The sequence below is a fragment of the Mauremys mutica genome, chromosome 1 (genome assembly GCF_020497125.1).
Source record: "Mauremys mutica isolate MM-2020 ecotype Southern chromosome 1, ASM2049712v1, whole genome shotgun sequence".
NCBI lineage: Eukaryota > Metazoa > Chordata > Testudines > Geoemydidae > Mauremys > Mauremys mutica.
In genome coordinates, this window is record NC_059072.1 from 68,196,563 (window position 1) to 68,219,893 (window position 23,331).

A 23,331-nucleotide genomic window follows, 5' to 3' on the forward strand; every position below is an offset into this window, starting at 1 on the left:
CTAAAACTTTTGGAATGGGATAGCGCTAACAAGCTGTCTTTTCAAATTGACTCATTCATGTATATATGTATAGTGACATTTTTTGTAGAAAAGTTTGTTAGGTTACACCTGAGTACATAATTTCAGTGTTTACCAGTATAATGTTGGAATGTTCTCATATTGCATTTGCATACAAAATGGAAATATTGTAAAAAAAAAAAAAATTGTAAAAAAAAGGTACTAAAAAAAGCCCTGTATACACCATCCTTTATAATTAGCATTTGTTTGATACAGGTTAAATTTTATCAGTTTAAGATGTGTAGAAAATTCTGATAAAAATGTGAAAGTAGTTTGATTTATGTTTTGAGAGTAGTATATTTTACCTTAGAAATGCTGGGTGCAGGACATTAGTTCATGAATCAATAGCTTCATGTGCTGTAGGAAGAAAGAATAAATGGTAAATAGTGGTGTCCCCCAGGGATCCGTACTGGGACAGTGCTGTTCAACATATTCATAAATGATCTGGAAAAAAGGGGTAAACAGTGAGGTCGCAAAATTTGCAGATACAAAATTACTCAAGATAGTTAAGCCCGAAGCAGACTGTGAAGAGTTACAGAGGGATCTCACAAAACTGGGTGACTGGGCAACAAAATGGCAGATGAAATTCAGTGTTGATAAATGCAAATTAATGCACAATGGAAAACATAATCCCAATTATCCATACAAAGTGAGGGATTTAAATTACTATATATACTCGTTTATAAGCCGAATTTTTTTAGTAAAAAAGGGAAGCACCAGAGAAGGGGGTCAACATATGAATGGATATAGAGAGGGAGTGATGGGACGCAGCCCCTCCCCCCAACAGAGGGAGCAAGGAGAGGCAGCACAGCTAGCAGAACCAGAAGGGAAGAGGCGAGGCCAGAGTCTCTCCACTTCTGGCCACGCTGCTCTCCCCACAGCCTCCAAAGCAACTGCAGCTCTGGGGCTGGCAGGCTGCAGTCTGCTGCTCGGCCCCGCCCCGCCCCCCAGAGCAGGCTGTGGCTGTGCCGCCAGGCCTGTCGGAGCACGACGGCCCAGCCTGCTGGAACATGCTGTGGCCACGCCGCCTGGTCTGGCCTGCCAGAGCAGGCTGTAGCCACGCTGCCCAGCCTGCCGGAACAGCTCCAGCCAGGCCAGACACATCCTACCCTGGCCCTCCCCAGATAAGGTGGGAAGGGATGGGATGGGGAGAGTGTAGGGGTTCTGGGCTAGGGGTAGAGGCATGTGGGGGTGGTCACGGGTTACTCCCTTGACTCCCAGCTTCCCCCTTCCCTCAAACAATTGTTATAATCTACTCTTTTAGTCGCCACTCCTAATGTAAAAATGAAGCCATCATAATTATAAGTGTACGGTGTTCAAAGAGCCAAATCTTGGTCCCACTGAACTCAGGAAGGGGTTTTTCTGTTGATTTCTTTGATCAGTATTTAACCTGAAGCAGTAAGCCATTATTTGGCATGTGTGCTCTTTGACTGCAGGCTTGTTGTTATGGAGTGGTGGGGTGAGGATGGAGGGGCGGTTTGGCTTATAAGAACCTTTTGTAAAGATTTGAAAGCACAGTAAGCGTTTCTGCCAATTTGCTGGATTCTCCAGGCTTTATACCAAGACCTGTCAAGCCATGGAAAACTATTAGAATTCATAAATGTTTTGTATACAATTACCTGTCCTCTTGTTTGAGTAAGAGATTTTTTTCCTGAACTAGGACAGCCAGCAGGCATCAGTAAGACCATGAAAGCATATTGGGCTTGATAGTATCCATCATAGACATCCTCAGCGGACCGTTGGTCTTGAACTGGGCATGTAACTACTTAGACTTATTTATCATAAGTGTTTTTCAGCCAGTGATAGGAATATTTAATTGGTTTAAAAAAGGAGCTTGTTTTTTAATTAAATCGTTAGGCTCAGAAGGCATACTGAAGCTATATTATTATTAAATGTGAAAAGTTGTTATACTTCAATGTCTTTCTTGCTCTTCAGAAGAAAGGCATAAATTCTCATTTCCAATTTCAAAAGCCGTTTTAATATTTTAACAGGTAATGTGGACAGAGTTGCCTTGCCAGAATTTTCATCTTCTCATCTGTTGTGCTATCCTGGAATCTGAAAAGCAGCAAATAATGGACAAGCATTATGGTTTTAATGAAATACTAAAGGTATCTGCTGAGGTTCTTAATTTTAGGTGTAAACTAACCCTTTGAATGGGTTCTTTGCTGGTTCTACACTGAAAAAGGATGTAGATGTACAGTGTGTCTCCTGAGTGGTTATAGTTACTTCATTCCAGAACTCTTTAAGGGGCAAGGCAACCCAACAAATATAATTATGGATCAGTAATTTTTCACCTATATTAAGAGGTTAAACCTCTAATGTTGGGTTAATAAGTGTCAATAATATTTTCACTCTAGTAGATAGAATATTAGTACTTACTCTTTTTAAACTGCCTAGGAAGTTGCATAAATCTAAATCATTGTTACTTCATCTTCTATAAATTTATTTATTATTACCTCTTCAGCTCTGTGAATTAGGGTTGTCTGATGTGATATGCTATTGTATATTACATTAGAATAAGGAACACTGATATGGACTCATTTTAAGAATCCTATAAAATGCTCACCAATTGCTATGAAATATTGAGCACATTCAGCTCCCGTTTATCAATCCATGTGCAGTGTTTTGAGCATTTTGCAGGTTTGACTCCTTAATCTCCAATGTGGCACTTACAATAGAGGAGAATATTATTTTAATGCAACAGCATATTTTTTCTAATCTATTGTTTGCCATTCTTATTTTTTGTGAATATATTTTTAGCATATCAATGAACTGTCTATGAAAATTGATGTGGAAGATATACTCTCTAAAGCGGAAGCAATTTCTATCCAGATGATGAATTGCAAGGTAAAGTTATTTTAAAGTATATTGATGAGTATTTGAGACAGTAAAAAAAATACATAGTTGTCCATATTCATATACACGTATAGTTTTGAAATAGTCCCTTTTGAAATAGTTCAGATTTTGGATGTGATGGGAATCTGCTGTCAGCCTTTGATTAGATATTTATAAAAGCTTCATGCACCTGTCTAGGCAAGAGTTGTACATTCGGTATCAAAAGTGTATTACTGTGAGAAAAAAGCTGGAGTTTTGCTCTTGGATAGGTTGTTTTTACTTTGTTCAGGTTAGATTAGCTGGTATACAGGTGAATTGTCTTTCGATGTGTGGGAAGTGATGAGAGGGGAGTCTGAGTTACCCTGCTGCCTACTGGACTAAAAGCATGTAGACTTAGTTTTGGTGTGTGCTGAAAAGTTGTGTATTGATAGATTGGTGGAAAAAGTTTTAGGCAGTGTTATGAAATTTATAATGGTTCATTTGATTTGACTTATACTTTGGGTTCAGAGCAAATATGAATAGCAATGTTAATCAGATAATAATTACATGAATATAATTTAGACTGTGGGATAAAGGTTTCCCTATCAGCTTTAAAGATCTTTTCAGGGAGCAAAGATAGCAGCTGGCAATTTTCTTGAAAATAATCAACTCTTATGCAAAATTAATATTTAAACATATTTTCACTACAGATTAGACTTTATTTGTATAAGTGCTTTCAAGAAGTCATTAAGAGTAATATGCTTGCTAATGTGTTTCAATTAACTCTTCAATTTAATTTGTTTGTTAGAATAAAAAATAAAATGATAAATGTTTCCTCCTCATAGGAATTGCCTCAAGCAGTTTGTGAGGTCCTGGGGATGGAGACCAGTGCTGTTACAACACCAGATTCGGACACTGGAGAAGATGAAAGTGTTACTGTGATGAGTCGTTCTGCATCAACATATCAAAATATCTCAATGCCTGTAACTGCTGCCAACGGAACAAGAGATAACACACAACACGTGGCTGTGACACATAGTGCCCAAAGATTGACACCTACATAATTACATTTGGTTAAATTCTTGAAGAGACACTTTACTGCAGCTCTTTTTTTCAAGCACTTGAGAGGTGGATGTTTAAAATTTGGTGTTTGATTAAGCTTTAAGGTTTTGGAAAGAAATTCTGTACTGTAATGCTCTTGCATTAAAGCTTTACAACATGACCTGACCTAATTATTTTTGTAGTTACTTCTACCAAAATAGCCTTTTGTTTTCAATAACATTCCTACTATTTTTGTAGCGAAGTGCATTTCTTTATTTGGTGATGAACTGGAAATGGCTAATAGTTACAAGGTGGGTGATTTGGAAACGATGCATCTGCTGAGTTTTGACTTATTATTCTGAGCTTTGGTGATTCTTTGGTTTGATCAGATTCAAAATGGGTGAACTGAAGCTCCTGTACAGCATTTCCATGCTGAAAAGATGGTGATTTCCAGAAGAGGAACATTTTGTAAATGAACAGAGGTTTTCAAATGTTTACAAAAATATTTGTTGCTGTTTGAATGTACATTTGAAATGGACGTTTTGACTTATGCAGTTTAATGTCCAGATACTGAATTTTGTGTACCCCAGGAATGGATAAACAATATATTTTTTACATTTAACATCTCTTCACTTACACATATATATACTATCTACATAAGCAATTATTTGTGAATACTAAAAGAATAGGCATATTTTCAATATTTGAATAAACTTGACTGTTCATTAGTCAGTTTGACCGAATTAATACACAACAATTTCAACCTGGCTCTTTTTGAAAACTATTTTCTAAATAATTACTATTTCTTGTGGGTCTGATCAGTCCTACACCTGGTGTAATTTTACAATTAATTTCTTGCGAAGTTTATCTTTACCAATGATGTTTATTAAATTTGCTAGTAGTATATTAACTGATCAGTAAACTCCTACTTAAACTGTTTCTATGTCAGACTATTTGGGGCATTTAAAAGCAGGTACAAAACTCTTGGAAAATCTTAATCACAATGATCTTAATAAAACATTATTTTGTATATGAAAAAGGCAGTGTGAGTTTATACCATGCCATGCTGTATGATCTTCTTAAGTCTTGTGGTATTTAACATAACTGATTCAATATATTCATTGTTATTTCGCAACTATTGTACATATTATAAAATAAACCTCAAAACCAATTTAGTGTTTTTTAATTAAATCATATTTAGAGAAAAAACTTAGTTGTCTGGTTGTTGATATGAGAAAACAAGTAGAAGATGGGACATCGGTAATAGCAGTTTCCAAGTCACTTAAATTTTGTTTTGAGTGGGTAATGAAGGGCAATGGAGAAATCAGATTTCTTCAGAGTAGAACATATTGTTCATCTCAAAGCCATTGTTGATAGTGAGTAGGCAAAGGAAGTATTTCCCCCTCCTACTTTGGAGCAACTTACTATTATAAATGATGCTGGTACTGTCCAAAGCAAATACTTAAATTGACACAAAAAGGCTTCAGTAGATAAAGCAAATCATTGCAATGACTTGAGACCTATTTAAACTTCTCACATCTGTTGTGAGCAAACATGGCGAAGGGTTAGTTGAATCAGTACAGATTTTCTTTTTAATATCAGTGTGTTATCTCTCATCAGTTAATAACTAAAAAACTCATTCAGCAAAAGTCAAGAATTCAGAACTCAGCATCTCCACAGTCTTTAATTTCCTGTTTTACAGGAAATTGCTTGGAAGCATCATGAAACCTTTGTTCCCTTTTGAGCATTGGCCTTTTGAGTAATTCTTTTTACATAACAGAAAATCTAATGCTTTATTTGTTCTAGTATATTACATGAGTTAAAAGTATCAAATTACTTAACTGAGTTCTGCTTTAGTATGTTCTAGAGCAAAATACTGAGAACCTTGCACAATATATTTCTATAATATTTGCATGAATAACCCTGTGAAAGTAATGTTATATAGGGAATATGGCTAAACCACACACAAGCTGTGAAGTTTTAGTAGGAAGACTGTCATGGCAAGCTTTGCTTAGTTCTTCACCATTATCTCATGTATGCTGTATCATGAGACACCTCTGCCCAAAAAAGTCCCCAAAGTGTAATATGCAGGTTTATTGTGATGTTTTTCTTTCATGAAAAAGCACAATGGAACAGGTTCCCATCCCTCCCAAATGCACAAAGATTTTATTTTTTTTTAAAAAGGCATATTGTGTGGTTCATCTTGTATGCATATGTATTTCTCAAACCTAAAGAGGCACACATTTTCCAAATTATAATAGTTGCCTTTCTGTTCATTAAAATGTAAGAATACAGTTTCTCAGTCTCATAATTAGGTAGGCCTACCAATCTTCACCCTGCCGTTAGGTACCAGTATCTTTTACCAACTTACTTGCTTTTTGTAATACCTATCCTTATTACAAAATTTAAAAACAATCTATCTGTGCTAAAACATGTCCCATTGATGCTGAGCTGGCTGGAAGGAATGCAAAGGTGTTCAGGATTGTATGAAATTCTGAATTCAACATATCCTGGCTTCTGTGAACTTATTGTCAACACTTTGATATAATGAACTGTTGAAAAACCTCCTTTGCAAATATATATTTGGGATACAAATCTGGATCTTCGATGTTAAATGGTAGAAATGGAAGGAACTCGTGTTTGTTTCATGAGCTAGGATTAAGTTTATTCTTCCTCATGCTAGGATCTTCCTATGGGCTCGTGTTCTGACAGTTATTTTTTAATTCAGTCCTGCTGGCTCAGAATCATATATTTGAAGTGTCTTTGTGTGGTTCCAGTGTTTTGTTAATTAAAACAAGCCTTACTGAAATTGCAACAACAATATCTTCAGCCTGTAATTTGTCAAGCCCCTTGAATTGCGAAAACTCACCTTCAAATTTCTTTTGTAAATTGAGTCTCTCTATAGAGTTCCATCCTTGTTGTGTAAAACAAATCCTATCTTTAGATCAAAGATTGTCCTGTGATCCTTGGATATTTCAACACATTTATGGAAAATACAGAAAGGCAATCTTTGAGAGTTCCACTAAATGCCATTGGAAAGCTAGGGTATCAGTCCTCCTTTTTTAGCCGCCAACGACAAAGCTGGTGGTTGCAGAAGAAATGTTGAACTTCTGCAATGTGGTTTAGAACTGTGCTAGGTGTTACTCCTTTCTCAGCAAGATTTGAATAGTATGGTGAACGTAAGTATGTTAGAAGTTTAGGAAGAATATATTCAGACTGAATTGTTTCAATCATTTTTTTAAATTGTTTATTTTTATTACACAGAAGATATTAACATTAAAAAAGGTTGCAACTTTCTTTGGTTAAACTCTGCCTTTCAGTTGCTGTAATGACCTAATCATTGACTGATAAATCTTTGCCACTTTTGAGGTGTTGAAGATAAAAAGGGTCTGCACTTGAATTAAGCTGATGCTAAAGAGCTGCTGGAAGGCTTGGAGCGGTTGGATATGTTTTGATGACAATGATGGCTCCGTTGCAAGATCACTCATTAGTAGACTCTTCTTCTGTAGACAGGAAGGGGCAAAACCTATCACTGATTTTTAAGGATGCATTACTCTAATCTGAGACCACAGACTGCCTTAACCATTTGGTGGTGGTATGATTTTGGATTTATTTTAAGTGTAAGCTTCACTTTGAATTTTTGGGTTTTGTAATGCTTGGTTTGGGGATAATTACAACATCACTATATTTTTTTTAAAACTGTTTAAGTACAAATATTCTAAGCCTTAACTCCACTTTTTATGTCCGTTATAAATATATAATATAGCAATACTTATCTGACTGTCCACAATAGGTGATTTGCCATTTTTTGGCCTGCTCATACAAAAAATTATTCTAGTTTTGAAAATGCCTTTTCTTGGCTTTTTGTTTGCTTTTTGTTTTGGGCAAGAGGAGAGCTATAGGGAAAAGGAGAAACATCAGCAGTTCCTTGAAACTTTAAACCTACTCAAGTGTTTGATTTATAGTAGCCGTTGATGTTGCCAGAAAGAGAGGATGAATTAGTGGGAGGAAGAGCGTTACTTTTCTGTACACATCTGAAATTTGAAATCTAGTTCAATTCAACTGAAATAAATGTGAAGATGGTTTGTGTGTCAGACATGGTTTTTAAACAATTGTGTTTGCACCATTAGGGGGGGCTAGAGAATGCATCTCAAACACCTTCAGTAGTAGAGAATATGTATTGGTTTGGCATAAATGATACCTCTGAACAGCATAGATGCTACATTTGTGCTACAAGAGTTGTGGTTGCTTTAAGGACTATAATTTCCAATTCCCTGATTTCTATTGTATTTAGCAACTTTTTTGCATTGAACTGTAAGTTAATTACAGTGATGTTGAGCATTGAAAGAATGTTAATAGATCCCATCTTGTTACTGATTTTGTCCACTTGGAGAATTTTTTTAAATTTTCAGATCCCCCCCTCCCCCCAAAAGGATAAATTAGTGACTTAATGTTGCATTGTTGATTATTCTGGTCTAATTGTATTTGTATAGTGATTGCTCTTTACATCCTTAGGACTTGTCTATGTGGTGCTTTAGTCCGCACCAAAGGGGTGTAAATTAGTGTCTCATGCACCAAGTGGCCAGCATAGACCCTGCTGGTGAGCACTACAAGTTCTCTAGTACACATTAATTTCCCATTGCATAACTTGCATCCCAGCTTAGAAGTACCTTTTATTCTAAGTGCTATGGCATTCACTGCTAGAGATGTTAACAGGAGCTTTGGGACAACCAGATTTTAAAATGCTGCAGTTTCACTGGCTGCTCATGGCCGTTCAAGTGTGATGCAAGTGAATCCCTATCTAGTTGGAGATTGACATTGCCCATCAGAGAAATATCACTTACAAGAAAGATTGTGTCTCTCTCTCCCTCCCCCGCCTGCTCCTTTTCAGACTGCTTTTTAAATTCCACTTTTTTTAAAAGGAAAGTGATGATGTGGTTTGTTACAGACTCCTATTGCAGCTGTTCTCAACCTTGTTTTTTTTTTACCCCCCCCCTTTTTATCCCTGCAACATGCTATTAAAAACTCCACAGCCCACCTGTGCCACAACAACTGGTTTTCTGCATATCTAGTAGATTAAAAGCCAGGCTGGTGTTAAGTGGTAGCAAGCAGGGCAATTGCTCAGGGCCCCACCACACAGGGGGCCCCATGACATTAAGTTGTTCTGGCTTCAGCTTCAGCCTCAGGTGGCAGAGTTCAGGCTTCAGCTTTCTGCCCTGGGCCCCAATGAGTCTAATGCTGGCCCTGCTCTCTGGTTTATTTTAGCAGACCCTCTGAAAGCTGCTCGTGGTCCCCCAGGGGGCCCAGTCCCCTTGCTGAGAACTGCTGTCATATTACATCTGATGGTTTGTTTGCCTGGGGACAGTGACTGGACACAGTTCCCAAACAGAAGTAATTTTATCCTGGAATACTTACTCTGCTTAGAAGGGCACTCATTATTTCTGAATAAAAGGAGTTTTGTTCAGAATAACATCCACAGGGGAGCTATCCTTGAATAGTTATAGCTGAATGTCTTAGTCCACAATAGTTATTCCAGTCAATTTCCCCATGTAGACCAGTAGAGCCCTGCGTGGATACAAAAATGTGGATCCACATACAATCTGCATCCACCAAGATCAACCCACAATCCGATCCACAATCCGCTTGCTGGCTTTTACCTATATCCAGATCTGCACCCAGAGCAGCAAGCCGTCTCACAAGGACTAGTGATCTGGGGGCGAGGGGGGAAGAGGCAGTGCGAGGATGGGGACTGGAAGTAAGGGGCAGCGCAGGGGGTCTCAAGAAGAAGGGGTGGCGCGAGGAGGGAGGGTGGAGGGGCTCCGCATTGCATGCTGCTCCCAGGGGCTTGCAAGCAACGGCACATGGCAGCAGCACTGCATGTTGCATCACAGTGGGGTGGACAAGTGAGGTGCCAGGGCCTTGCCCACTCCAGTCCATGTCCAGGCTCAGGACTGGGAGCATGGCCAGTGCTGCTGGGCCGGGCCAGATACGCTGGCACTTCCTGAGGGGGCCCAAACTGCTGGACAGGAAGTGGTGTGCTGAGCGAGTGCTGGACAGCCCCAACTCTGGCCTGCCACCCAGTCCCAGCCTCTGGCTGCTAGCCACTGTCCCCAAGTGCGCTGCGCCCCTCAGGTTGCCTGAGCTGGATGCTGCGGGCCAGGCGCCACCAATGAGTATAGCCCTGCATGGTTGTATCTGCATCCGATCTGTTATCCACAAAAATGGTTGGACATCCACAGATTTGCAGGGCTCTATAGACAAGCCCTAACTGAATTTCCCCAGATGTGGTCCTCTGTGGTTCATGGAGAGCTGGATGTTCACATGGCTCTGGATGCTAATACACATTAAAATAGCTAGAATACATTAAATGCTTTCATAACATTATTGTCTCGTGTAAAAAATTGCTGTATTTGCCACATTGGTGTTACGTGATCATGGATGGGAGGGAAGATTCTCTATGCAGTTAAAAATAGGTTGAAATTGGGCTATACAACCATGGGGGGAGATGATCCACAAGATCATATTTATTTTAAAATGGGCAATCCTTCTTGGCCCTTGAAAGACACATTTTTAAGAGGAGACTGAAGCTCTGTCCAATGCACCTGCATTTGGATAAATTATTGCTGTGATTGCACATGCAAATTGAGTGATAGCTTGCACAGATGTCCAGCTGAGTATTTAAATAGACATTTATATGTGCAACCATTGCACTTGAGTGTGCAAACATTTGTTCCTTCAATGAAGACATCAGGAATTTTTATGCAGGGGTTGAAGAAAGAAAAGGAGTTGTGATTCAGAATATGTTTTGTATTATTGAACTTAGTAATAATGTGATTAGTGCCCTAAGATGTGCTGTATTATGGAGGCACTGGTCCCAACTCCAGACTTAAGTTTGAGTTCCATTTTGCAATTAAAGTAGAGATTTAACCTCTTTATTTGGTATGAAAAATAGTGTATGCTCCCAAAAAAGATACCATTTAATCTGTGGAACAGAATGAATTTTCTGAGAATTTACAGGACATTTTGTTATCATTTGAGTTTTATTTAAAATTGGATCTTTTAAGAAATTTAGCGCTTGTCAGTCTGGTGTTTTTTTTTTCATCAGCAATCTTCACAATGGAATAAAACAGACTTTCCAAACTGTCCACATAGTTAAATTAATTGACCCTCTCTGCATGGACTACATGTGAAGAAACCAATTTATAATTAAACTAAGTTATTAACAAATGTAACTAATTGCTATGATTGTTTAGGTTAAACAGCCTTGGATCAACAGCTAAGGTCACTCTTAGGCTGTGTTTTCATTAGTTAAGACAACACATTTCTTTCCTAACCTGAGGTAAAATCCTAGCAAAGACAAAGCAGTTCATAGTTTTCACAGGTGTTAGCAAGTTGTTAGACTAGTTTTTTCCTCAACTTTCCTCCACTACTAACTTCTGTAAAAACTACAAACTGTCATCTTCACAGGCTTTTAATTTGAGTTAAGAATGCACCTTTTTTCTCAAGACAAAGCTGAAAGGAGGTTCATTGAGACATCAAAAGTAACTCAATCATCACCTTTCCACTACAGGTAATTTACACGCAAGAGTTCTGTTGGTGTAATGACTCAGTGGTTTGAGGGAGATGTCAAACATTCTCATTAATTGATTGCTTGGCCCAACTGCCACTGTTTTTTTGTTTTGTTTTTTTTAGAGATTTCATGTCTGCATGCATCAGTGCTTAAAGGATTCCACATGGCATTGGTGCCTTGGCTCCACTGCACACTGAAGCAGTAATGTTGGGGAAACCGAGGCAGAAGTGCAGGAGCACCCGCAACAACGAGGCTCTCTCTTTGCTCCCACTTCACAAATCTCCAGTCTCAGTAATGCACCCTTCTAAACCAGTATGTCAATTTCAGATTAACAGTCAAACTCACCAGTATGCTTCATCTGCTTTGTGGTGACCTAGCAATGCAAAGCAGTTGTAAACACATTTTGATGGGCTGGCTGTGCTCTGGGTACATTGCTTTGGTGTATTAGTGAAATGTGTCCTTGAATGTTAAAATAAAGATTTAAGGTTGATACTACATGTCTTCAAATCAGTAGAAATATCACATGGTAGCATTCTTTGAGGTTCCATGGAAATTCCAGAAAAAAACACAAGTTAAAATGGAATTAACGTTGAGAGTATGTATCAATAAATTAAGGGTAAAAATAAATTACAGAGATGTTGCAATTATCTCAAAACCAACCATTATAAATCCAGGAAATTCAAAGTTAAGGGAAATCCAAATGTTTTAGGATAACCTTAAATGTAAGAGAGATACAGTTAAGGCACCCAAACAATTTCACTGTGCCCTATAATGATGCTAAAATTGGGAAAAATCTCTCTCAAAATCTGGGACCGCAAACACTAAAATGCCCATTAATCATAATTATATGGTTATTTCATGGTTTGTTTCTTACATTCTGTTTTAACTGCATCTTAATGTAGTTTTTGGTCTGTGAATTTGTATTAAGTACACCGCTACCTCGATATAACGCCACCCGATATAACATGAATTTAGATATAAGCGGTAAAGCAGTGCTCCGGGGGCGGGCGGGGCTGCGCACTCCAGTGGATCAAAGCAAATTCAATATAACATGGTTTCACCTATAACGCAGTAAGATTTTTTGGCTCCCTGGGACAGCGTTATATCAAGGTAGAGGTGTATTTACTCAGGTGTTCTACTTTTTTTGCCTGTACTACTATGAACTGAAGGTAAGTAGTTCTGTTTAATGAACTCTGATTTCTGTAGCATAAACACGGGTACTCCCAGAGAAGTATGTACACTGTAATAAAGTAGTGAGATATGAAGTAAACTTTTATTCCAGTAAATGTTTGCCCTCAGGATAGCCTTAAGATGCCAGACTCCAACTGTTAAAATGGAACACACCAAAGAACCATTAGTCTTTATGAAATGAATTGCAGGATTAGGATTGTTAAAACAGTTCAGTAATCTGATTGATCATCCCTAAATGCTCTCTAGTTTGTACTGTCATAGTGCATCTTCATTCACTTTGTCTTCATCAGTCATGCTAAAGCGAATTAAAAGAATGAAAAAGAGAGAATAGCTTTATTACATGCTTGTTACCAAACTCAGCTGTGATAGATGAGCAATGTTACTGTGTCTGGGTAACAGGGTCATCTTAGTTTTGTGTGATGTCCTAGCTAGAAAATTAAATTCTAACAGCAGAGGTGGCCCTGCTCTGGCATTCCAATAAAAGAAAAACCTGCACAGCAGTGCTTGTTGTAGTCAGTGGAGCATTTCAGATGGTGACAGGCAATCTTGCCCATGTAAGTCAGACAACCTCAGGAAATTTGTCAAGATGCCTCAGATATATCAGTGTGGTATATCAGGGCCTGGAGAAGATGACACACACTTCTTTCCCTGAACAATAATGAATAAACATGAAGGAATATCTTTTATGTAATCCAGATACAAGGCCATGGAATAAGTAGACTGTGTGTGTACATACACCACAACAACAACAAGGAGTCCGGTGACACCTTAATGACTAAGAGATTTATTTAGGCATAAGCTTTCATGGGTAAAAAAAAACACTTTTAAGGTGCCACCGGACTCCTTGTTGTTTTTGTGGATACAGACTAACACGGCTACCCTTCTGATACTTCTCCTTCTCTCTCTCTCTCTCTCTCTCTCTCTCTCTCCCTCTCTTGCCCTGAATGAGAAAATAGGCATAATACAATAAAAACAATAGCAAAAACTAACAATGTGGGTTACCAGCAACAATAAAGTTTCTTCTTCGAGTGCTTGTCCATTCCAATCAGGTGCATGCGTGCCAACCTGAACTAAGGGCAGAAATAACATATAATTCACCAACTCCAGCTTGCACCTGGGTCAGCTGTGCTCCAGTAATAAGACCAGTGGCCTTTTCTAGTTGCCCTAATTTCTCATGTTATTGGGCCCTTAAGAATATTCCAAATTGCTACTGCATTATTTGCACCATCCCATAAGTGTCCAGCTAAGCCTCTTTTCTTCCTAGAGGAGACCTGTGCCCTTTGCTGTGCTAGCCAAATAGCAGCTCCCTTAGAGTAATTTGGCATGGAAGTGATTTGAAAACTGGATAGGGCAGGGTGAATTTCATAGTCCCTAATGTGGCATTTATTGTTGTTTGATATCCTAGTACATCTCTCTCGGAGATAGCATTATACCACATCTATCGTCTAAATATTCTCAGGTACTTTCAAGAGGCATTAACATTAATAGCATAGGAAGGGGTATATTGTAATATGGTACAGGTTAAACTATTAGTTACTGGGATCATTTCAGTACAAGTAAAATTTCCAGTGGCAGAACACACTCTTTGAGTATGAGTCTGATTATTGTTTTGGTTACCCAATTAGTAAATAAGGACCCCTGATATACTACAGACCCCTGGAATGGCCATTATATCAAGCCCATTATAAAACCTTAATTTCAAATTCTTGAAGCTCATTTGTAGTGATGTCATATACTTTTATCTCCTCTGACCAGTCTTTTCCCACTCAGTTGTTCACTTATAAGGGATATCCTGAACCTTAAACATTAATTTTTCAAACAATATTTAAATAAATCACTAAAGTGTGAAGGCCTTGGCCATTGGGTTTTATCAGATATATGGCATTGTCTGTATTTGTATGTGTTACAGGGGTAATAGTGTAATGGAGGAGATGGCGGGGGCAGCGGCAACAAGGTGCCTTTGGTATTTGTCATTTAAAATCCAATTAGGGAAGGCAATACATGCTGAAGGTACTTATCCAAAAACACAGGATGCAGCCTGTAGAATAAACCCCAAAATCTGATCCATACCACATTCCCAAAGATGGGTCCCACAAGTTTCTTCCTGCCAGTGTATAATTTTTTTTGTTTCTTCACCAGGGTCTGTTCTTAATGTCTTTTGATGTCCTATTGATCTCATAGGAGCAGAAACAGATGGTCCAGGTCATCACAAGACCGGCACCCTTACCTGGCACTGTGGCCCTCACAGTGGCAGGTCCCAGCACAGAGGGCCTTTTGGACTCCCTGGGCCTTTCACCAAGGCCAAGGGCAAAGCAAAGGGTCACATTCCAGGGTGGCATTGGTGGCCTCGGCCATTTTTATGCTGTCTCTGGCACCGTCAGCATCAGCAGGATTGGTGGTAGCTCCATTGCTCCCTGTCGCCACCATCCCAACCCCTGCGGCACTGGTGTTGGCTACGCCAGCCCCAGTGGTATCAGCACTGACGTCCTTGCCACCAACAGCCCCAACGCCATCGGTTCTGGCTTTGGCACTGGCGGCCTCGGTACCAACATATACAGCTCTGGCACCGAGGGCCACAGCACTATTTGCATTGGCTCCTGCCCAGGATCCCCAAGCACCACCGTACCCCTTGAGTGTGGAGGGAAGAGAGCAACAACCCCTTGCAGGGTCTCTTCCCCCTCCTCTCCAGATGAAGTACTGGTGGGCACTTCAGTAGCCCCAGCCCTGGAGGACAACAGGGTCCTACAGCAATTGCTGAGGAGGATTGCCCGGGCCTGGCCATTCAGGCGGAGGTAGTGGAGGACGCAGATCCAAAGGTGGATATCCTTGCTCCCTCCGGACTGGCAAGTATTGCCCTACCCCTCATAAAGACCATTGCTGACACCACAAAAATATTGTGGCAGACCCCGGTTTCATTGCACCCTACAGCAAAAAGTGCAATGAAAGACACTATTTTGTGTCATCCAGGGGCTACAAGCACTTGTATACCTGTCCTCCACCAGATTCCTTGGTCATGGATGTTGCTAACCAACGTGAGCAACAGGGCTACCACAGCCCCTCCCCAAAGAATTGGGAGGCGAAATGACTCAACCTTTTTGGTAGAGAGGTCTACTCCTGGCAACTTGCAGCTCCGCATTTCTAACCAGCAGGCCATTGTCAGCAGGTACTGCTACAATACATGCAGGGCAATGGTAAATTTTGCAGAGTTGCTGCTGCAGGACTCCCATGCTGAATTCTCAGCCCTGGTGGAGGAGGGCAAGCTCATTTCCCGAGCTTTGTTGCAGGCTACTCAGGTGATGTCTACCGGAATTGCCATGAGAAGGGCTCTTGGCTCCCCATATCAAGTCTGCCATACGAGGTCCAGCAGACCAATCAGGATCTCCCCTTTGAGGGTGGGACCCTGTTTTCTGATAAGATGGATAAAAGGCTACATAGCCTAAAAGACTCGAGAGCCACACTCAAATTGCTGGGCCTCCACACCCCCGCCACGCAGCGGAGGCATTTTAGGCAGATCCTTCACAGATCTACCAACCACATAACCACAGGACGGCTCATGGAGGAGAAACAAGAGTGGCAGGAAGAGGCTGAACCTGTCCTCAGGACAGCGCTCTGGCCCGTCCAAACCTTGATCCGGCCAGAAGCAGGCCTTTTGAAGGTGCGGGAATGAGAATGGTGCACCAGAACTTAGACAGGGTCCCAACCCGCCTTACCTTCTCGTCCTGACTATCCCCTTTCTACCCTGCGTGGGCCCATATCACATCGGACTGCTAGGTGCTCCACACGGTAGAGAAGGGATACTCCTTCCAATTCTCTGCCCTCCCGCCCTTCCAGCCACCTTCCCCATCGCTCTTCAGGGACCCTTTTCACGAGCAACTCCTCATACAGGAGGTGCACTCCTATCACTAGGAGCAATGGAAGAGGTTCCTCAGGAGCTGAAGGGCAAGGGTTTCTATTCTCGGTATTTCCTAATACCGAAAGCCAAAGATGGGCTCAGGCCCATCCTAGACCTGCGAGAGCTCAACAAGTTCCTGAGAAAACTGAAGTTCCGCTTGGTTTCTTTGGCCTCCATCATCCCTTCCTTGGATCCAGGGAACTGGTATGCCGCCCTCAACTTAAAGGACGCATACTTTCATATAGCAATTACACCATCCCACAGAAGGTACCTCAGGTTTGTGGTGAGCAACAAGCACTACCAGTTCACAGTCCTCCTGTTTGGCTTGTCAGTGGCGCCTCATGTACCAAGTGCATGGCAGCCGCGGACATATTTCTATGCAGATGCCAGGTACAGGTGTTCCTGTACCTCAATGACTGGCTGATCAAGGGCCGCTCTAGGGCTCAAGTGAAGGCACAAGTTGACTTCATAAGAACAATGTTTGACGAATTGGGCGTTATCCTGAACGTGGGGAAATCGAGACTATGCCCTGTTCAGCGGATAGAATTCATGCGGCGGTGCTGTACTCGACACACGCCAGGGCATACCTCCCGGAAGCGAAGTTTCGAGCCCTGGGTGACATCATTCAAAGTATCAGGCAGTTTCCCACCACCACAGCAAGGAATTGCCTGAAGTTTCTAGGACACATGGCCTCTTGTACCTATGTGGTGCAACACATCAGGCTCAGACTCTGGCCTCTCCAGTTGTGGTTAGCCTCGGTGTATTGGCAAGCTCAGAACAGTTTGGACAGGGTCATGACTCTGCCTTGCCTGGTCCTCGACTCCCTCCAGTGGTGGCCCAACCTGCAGGTAGTGTGTGCAGGGGTCCCCTTAATCAGTCCTCAGCCATCCTTCTCACTAGTGACAGATGCGTCAGACTTGGGCTGGGGAACACATCTGGGAAACCTCAAGACACAAGGCCTCTGGTCTCAGGCAGAACTCACTCCCCACATCAATGTCAGAGAGCTGAGAGCAGTGCGCCTGGCATGCCAGACTTTCCGAGCCCACTTGATAGGGAGATGTGTATCAGTCATGACAGACAACACCACGGCACTGTTCTATATCAACAAACAGGGGGGTGCATGCTCCTCTCCCCTATGCCAGGAAGCCCTCACGCTGTGGGAGTTCTGTGTAGCTCATTCGATACACTTGCAAGCATCATACCTCCCGGGAGTACTGAACAAGTTGGTGAACCGTCTCAGAAGGTCCTTCCATGGCCACGAGTGATCCCTACGCCTGAACGTCATGAACTCCATCTTCCAACAGTGCGGCTTTCCTCAGATGGACCTGTTCGCCACGCGACACAACAGGAAGTGCCAACACTATTGTTCTTTCCTGAACCACAGCCCAGGCTCCATCGTGGACGCGTTCCTCCTCCCATGGGGAGGCCATCTTCTCTACACATTCCCGCCGATCCCTCTCATTCACAAGGTGCTCCTCAAAATATGGAGGGTAGAGGCTTTAGGCATATTGATAGCTCCAGCCTGAAATGTCAGTAGAAACCTCAATCACCCTGCCGCTCCTCCCAGACTTAATAACTCAGGATCATGGCTATCTCCAGAACCCGAACCTCGAGTTGTTGCACCTCATGGCGTGGAAGCTCCTTGACTGAACCCCACAGAGCTCTCCTGCTCAGATCCGGTTAAACAAGTCCTCTTTGGCAGTAGGAAACCCTCTCCCAGGGCTACCTGCCTTGCCAAGTGGAAGAGATTCTCATTCTGGTCAGTGCAGCATCACTCGTCCCCGATGCTCGCCTCTACACCACTCATACTGGATTACCTTCTCCATCTCAAGCAGCAGGGTCTATCTATGTCATCAATAAGGGTTCACTTGGCCACCATCTCTGCCTTCCATCCAGGCTCATCAGAGGGCCAGTCAGTGTTGACCAACCCTATGGTCAGCCATTTCCTGAATGGTCTCGACAGGCTATATCCGCATGTCCAGCAACCGACCCCAACCTGGGACTCAATCTGGCCCTTTTCAAATTGATGGGTCTGCCCTTTGAACTGCTGGTGACATGTTTCCTACTCTACCTGTCATACAAGGTGGTGTTTCGGGTAGCGATAACTTCAGCCAGGAGGCTGTCTGAGCTCAAGGCCCTAACATCAGAGCCCCCTTACACTGTGTTCTATAAGGACAAGGTTCAGCTCAGACCACATCCAGCTTTTCTCTCGAAGATTGTCTCCCAGTTTCACATCAACCAGGACATCTTCCTCCAGTGTTCTATCCTAAGCCGCACTCAAGCGGCAGAGAGCAGAGGCTTAATTCATTGGATGTCTGCAGAGCGCTAGCCTTTTACATTGAAAGAACGAAACCATTTAGGAAGTCCATTCAACTGTTTGTGGCCATGGCAGACTGGATGAAGGGTCTTCCAGTCTCCTCCCAATGAATTTCCTTGTGGATCATGTCCTGCATCCATGAATGCTATAAACCTGCAGGGGTGCCTGCCCCTCCACTCACAGCAAACTCCACTAGGGTGCAAGCTTCTTCAGCAGCATTCCTGGCACAAGTCCCGACCCAGGAAATATGCAGAGCAGTGGCGTGGTCCCCCATATATACTCTCACGATTATGCGATTACCCAGCAGGCAAGAGATGATGCAGCCTTCAGTAGATCAGTGCTCCAGTCAGTGAATAGCTCCAACCCTGCCTCTTGAATTTAGGCTTGTGAGTCACCTGATTGAAATTGACATGAACAAGCACTCGAAGAAGAAAAATGGTTACTCACTTTCTCGTAACTGTTGTTCTTCGAGATGTGGTGTTCATGTCCATTCCAAAACCCAGCCTCCTACCCCTCTGTCAGAGTAGCTGGCAAGAAAGAACTGAGAAGGTGGCAGGTCGGTAGGCCCTATATTGAGCGCAATGATGGTGCCACTACAGGGGGCGCCCAGACCCTGACCCGACAGATATTGCTAGGGGAAAAATCTTCCAACTGCCGTGCACGTGTGCACATACCTGATTGGAATGGACATGAACAACACCTCTGAAAGAACAACAGTTACGAGAAGGTGAGTTACCATTTTTGTTGTTGTTTTACAGTAGCGACTACAGGACCTAACCAAGAGTGAACTAGACCATTTACATATACATAGCAAGCAACAGTCCCTGCTCTCATGAGTTAATCTAAATAGACAAGCAAAGAGTGGGAGAAAGGAAGTATTACTCTACTTTACAGATAGGGAACTGAGGCACAGAGATTAAATGACTTGTCCACGGTCACACAAGAGGTCTATGGCAGAGCTGGGAATTGAAACTATGACACTTGAATTCACAGTCCTGATCCTCAACCACAAGACCATTCTTCTTCTCTGGGGAGAAATGGCTTGATTGACAAAGGCCACACCTACACTAGAAACTTTTGCCAGTATAGCAATGTTGGTTAGGGGATTTATGTATTGCAACATTTTTATAGTGGCATAAGCCCTAACCACAATTACACCAGCTAAAAGTGAGTTTTGCTCATACTGCAATACCATTTTTTTTCTGGTATAAGCTGCATCTACGGTAGAGAGGGTTGCCACGATAGCTGTGCCCATAAAACTTTTCTCGTGTAGAGCTGGACTAATAAGCCAGTACCATAGTTACTGATGCCCATTTGTAATCTTGTATGTATTTTATAGTCATACCATTTTAGGCTTTGATCTTGTTAATGTCCTTCTCGGCCATGTTAGGCCTAGTCAGCAGCTGGATGGAGACTTCTGCAGAAAGCTGTTGGTGGTTCAGTAGAGGGCACTCTTTCATGTGACATGGTAGTAACCAATGCCCCAGTATGGCATTAGAGAACACTATAAAGCTGGAAACTGTATGTTTGAATGAGACTTAAAACAGAGATTCTGAAATTTATCATTAAAAATCCCACTGCATTGATAGCTCAGTTTCTTTTACATTATATAAAATAACTTTTTTATTAAAATTGTTTTATGGCTAAGCTTCAGAAAAGGGAAGAAGGAAAGAAGAGAGCAAGAATAAGAAGAGAAAGCAAGAGAAGACTGCCATGTGAAATGGGGTATTTGATTTGGTCTAAAATTGATTTGGTTAATTTTGTTGATTAAAAACAAATCCTGAAACAATTCCAATAGTAGTCCTCCAAACAGTAGACATTCAACCATGGTGTTCTGACTAAATTACAATTTGTATAATTAAGTTCTACGTACTTAGGCAAATAAAACATGGATAATTTAAGGTACAATAATCCTCAATTCTAGTACTTATATCCTCTTGGGCTGCTTAAAAGCTTTGATGTTTCACCCTTTCAAATGGACATCTATAACCAAGGAATGAAGTCATGGTATGTATAAGCAGAAAAAAACCTCTGAGGTCTTTATAAAAGAGTCATCTTCATAGAAAAAGATTGATATACAGATTTTTAATGTTAGATGGGATCATCATGATTATCTGATCTTTTGCATAACACAGGCCACACACTTACACCCAGTCAGTAATTACAGTATCAAACTCAATAATTTGTTTTTGAGTTAGAGCATATCTTTCAGAAAGATATCCAATTTTGATTTAAAGGTTCTGAATCCACAGCAACCCTTGGTAAGTTGTTCCAATGATTAATTTCTAGTCTGAATTTGTCTAGTTTCAATTTCCAGTCCACTGAATCTTATGCTTTTGTCCACTAAATTAATAAGTCTTCTACAATCAGATATAGTCTCTCAATGTAGGTACTTATTAGAATCATAGGACTGGAAGGGACCTCGAGAGGTCATCTAGTCCAGTCCCCTGCACTCATGGCAGGACTAAGTATTATCTAGACCATCCCTGACAGGTGTTTGTCTAACCTGCTCTTAAAAATCTCCAATGATGGAGATTCCACAATGTCCCTAGGCAATTTATTCCAGTGCTTAACCACCCTGACAGGAAGTTTTACCTAATGTCCAACCTAAACCTCCCTTGCTGCAGTTTAAGCCCATTGCTGCTTGTCCTATCCTCAGAGGTTAAGCACAACATTTTTTTCTCCTTCCTCCTTGTAACAACCTTTTATGTACTTGAAAACTGTTATCATGTCCCCTCTGTATTCTCTTTTCCAGACAAAACAAACCCAATATTTTCAATCTTCCCTCATAGGTCATGTCTTCTAGACCTTTAATCACTTTTGTTGCTCTTCTCTGGATTTTCTCCACTTTGTCCACATCTTTCCTGAAATATGGCACCCAGAACTGGACACAATATTCCAGTTGAGGCCTAATCAGTGCGGAATAGAGCAGAAGAACTATCTCTCTTGTTTTGCTTACAACACTCCTACTAATACATCCCAGAATGATGTTCACTTTTTTTGGAACGATGTTACACTGTTGACTCATATTTAGCTTGTGGTCCACTATGACCCCCAAGATCCCTTTCCACAGTACTCCTTCCTAGGTAATCATATTGAATGTGATCATCTCTTAAACTCTCTTTGACAAAATAGATTTAAGGAGCACATTTTAATTAATCAGGCATTTTTTTTACAGTCCTGGAATAATTTGTATGGCTCTTCTCTGAACCATCTTCAATTTTTCACATAAAAAGAAAAATTAAGTGAGTTTCCATGAAGAAAAGTTCTGCATCTTGAGTTTCTTTCTAAAAGAAAAAAAAATCCCCATCTAAATCCCTGGCATAGAAATTTTCCACAGAGAAAATCCTCCATAGAAACTCTTTTGCACAGAAACTCATTGTGTAAGGATTTTTCTGTATGTCACCTACTTTAAAAAGTTTTCTGTTTGAGGGGTTTGATTGTGTGGGTCAATGTTTATTCCCTTTGGGGCCAGCCTCAGATGGATTAATAATTCCAGCATAGTTTCTTACAGAATTCAGTCCTACTGGCTTTGTAAGTTCCTTGAATGGGGGCTATTTAACTCATGGAATTTACGCACGTCCTTGGGTGTACCTGTACAGTTTGTGAGCTCATATAGCCCTGGTCTACTCTGGGGGGTGGGTGAGAATCGACCTAAGATACGCAACTTCAGCTCAGGGGTGAAAGTAACTGAAAGGACTTACCGGTACGTCGGAGTCCTGAGTGTGGGTGTGACTTCAACCGGAAGAGGCACGGCTTTAAAGGCCCTGGGGCTCGGTGTGGCTGGGAGCCCTGGGCCTTTAAAACACCCCGGAGCTACCACCTGCAGAGGTGGCTGGGAGTCCCAGGGCTCAGGGGCAAAATAAAGGGCCCGGGGCTCCGGCCGCCATGGAGCTCCAGGCCCGTTAAAGCGCTGCCAGAGCTCCGGCGGTGATTTAAAGGGCCTGGGGCTCCCTGCAGCGGCAGGAGCACCAGGCCCTTTACATTTCTGCCTGAGCCTGGCAGCTGGGCTCCGGTGGGGATTTAAAGGGCCAGAGGCTCTGGCTGCCGTGGGGAGCCCCGGGCCCTTTAAAGTGCTGCCCAAGCCTTGCTGCTGGAGCTCTGGCAGTGGCGCTTTAAAGGGCCTGGGGCTTTCCACAGCAGCTGGAGCTCCAGGCCCTTTAAATCCCCACCCGAGCCCAGCTGCTGGAGCTCCGGCAGCTATGCTTTAAAGGGCCTGGGGCTTCCCACAGCAGCTGGAGCTCCAGGCCCTTTAAATCCCCACCCGAGCCCAGCTGCTGGAGCTCCGGCAGCTATGCTTTAACGGGCCTGGGGCTTCCCACAGCAGCTGGAGCTCCAGGCCCTTTAAATCCCCACCAGAGCCCAGCTGCTGGAGCTCCGGCGGCTGTGCTTTAAAGGGCCTGGGGCTTCCCGCAGCAGCTGGAGCGCTGGGCCCTTTAAATCCCCACC

At 42.0% G+C, this 23,331-nt stretch overlaps 1 protein-coding gene across 3 annotated transcripts in view; it reads left to right on the forward strand.

Moving 5' to 3' along the window:
* TBC1D15 (TBC1 domain family member 15) overlaps nt 1-4,093 on the forward strand; it is a 108,293-nt gene extending 104,200 nt beyond the window's left edge. For all 3 annotated transcript variants that reach the window (XM_044978857.1, XM_044978848.1, XM_044978863.1), the window contains 3 exons: nt 2,049-2,165; nt 2,818-2,904; nt 3,717-4,093. In XM_044978857.1, the coding sequence (XP_044834792.1) occupies nt 2,049-2,165; nt 2,818-2,904; nt 3,717-3,935 (423 nt within the window). In that variant the 3' untranslated portion in view covers nt 3,936-4,093. The remainder of the gene's footprint in view (nt 1-2,048; nt 2,166-2,817; nt 2,905-3,716) is intronic.
* Nucleotides 4,094-23,331: the final 19,238 nt, after the last annotated feature.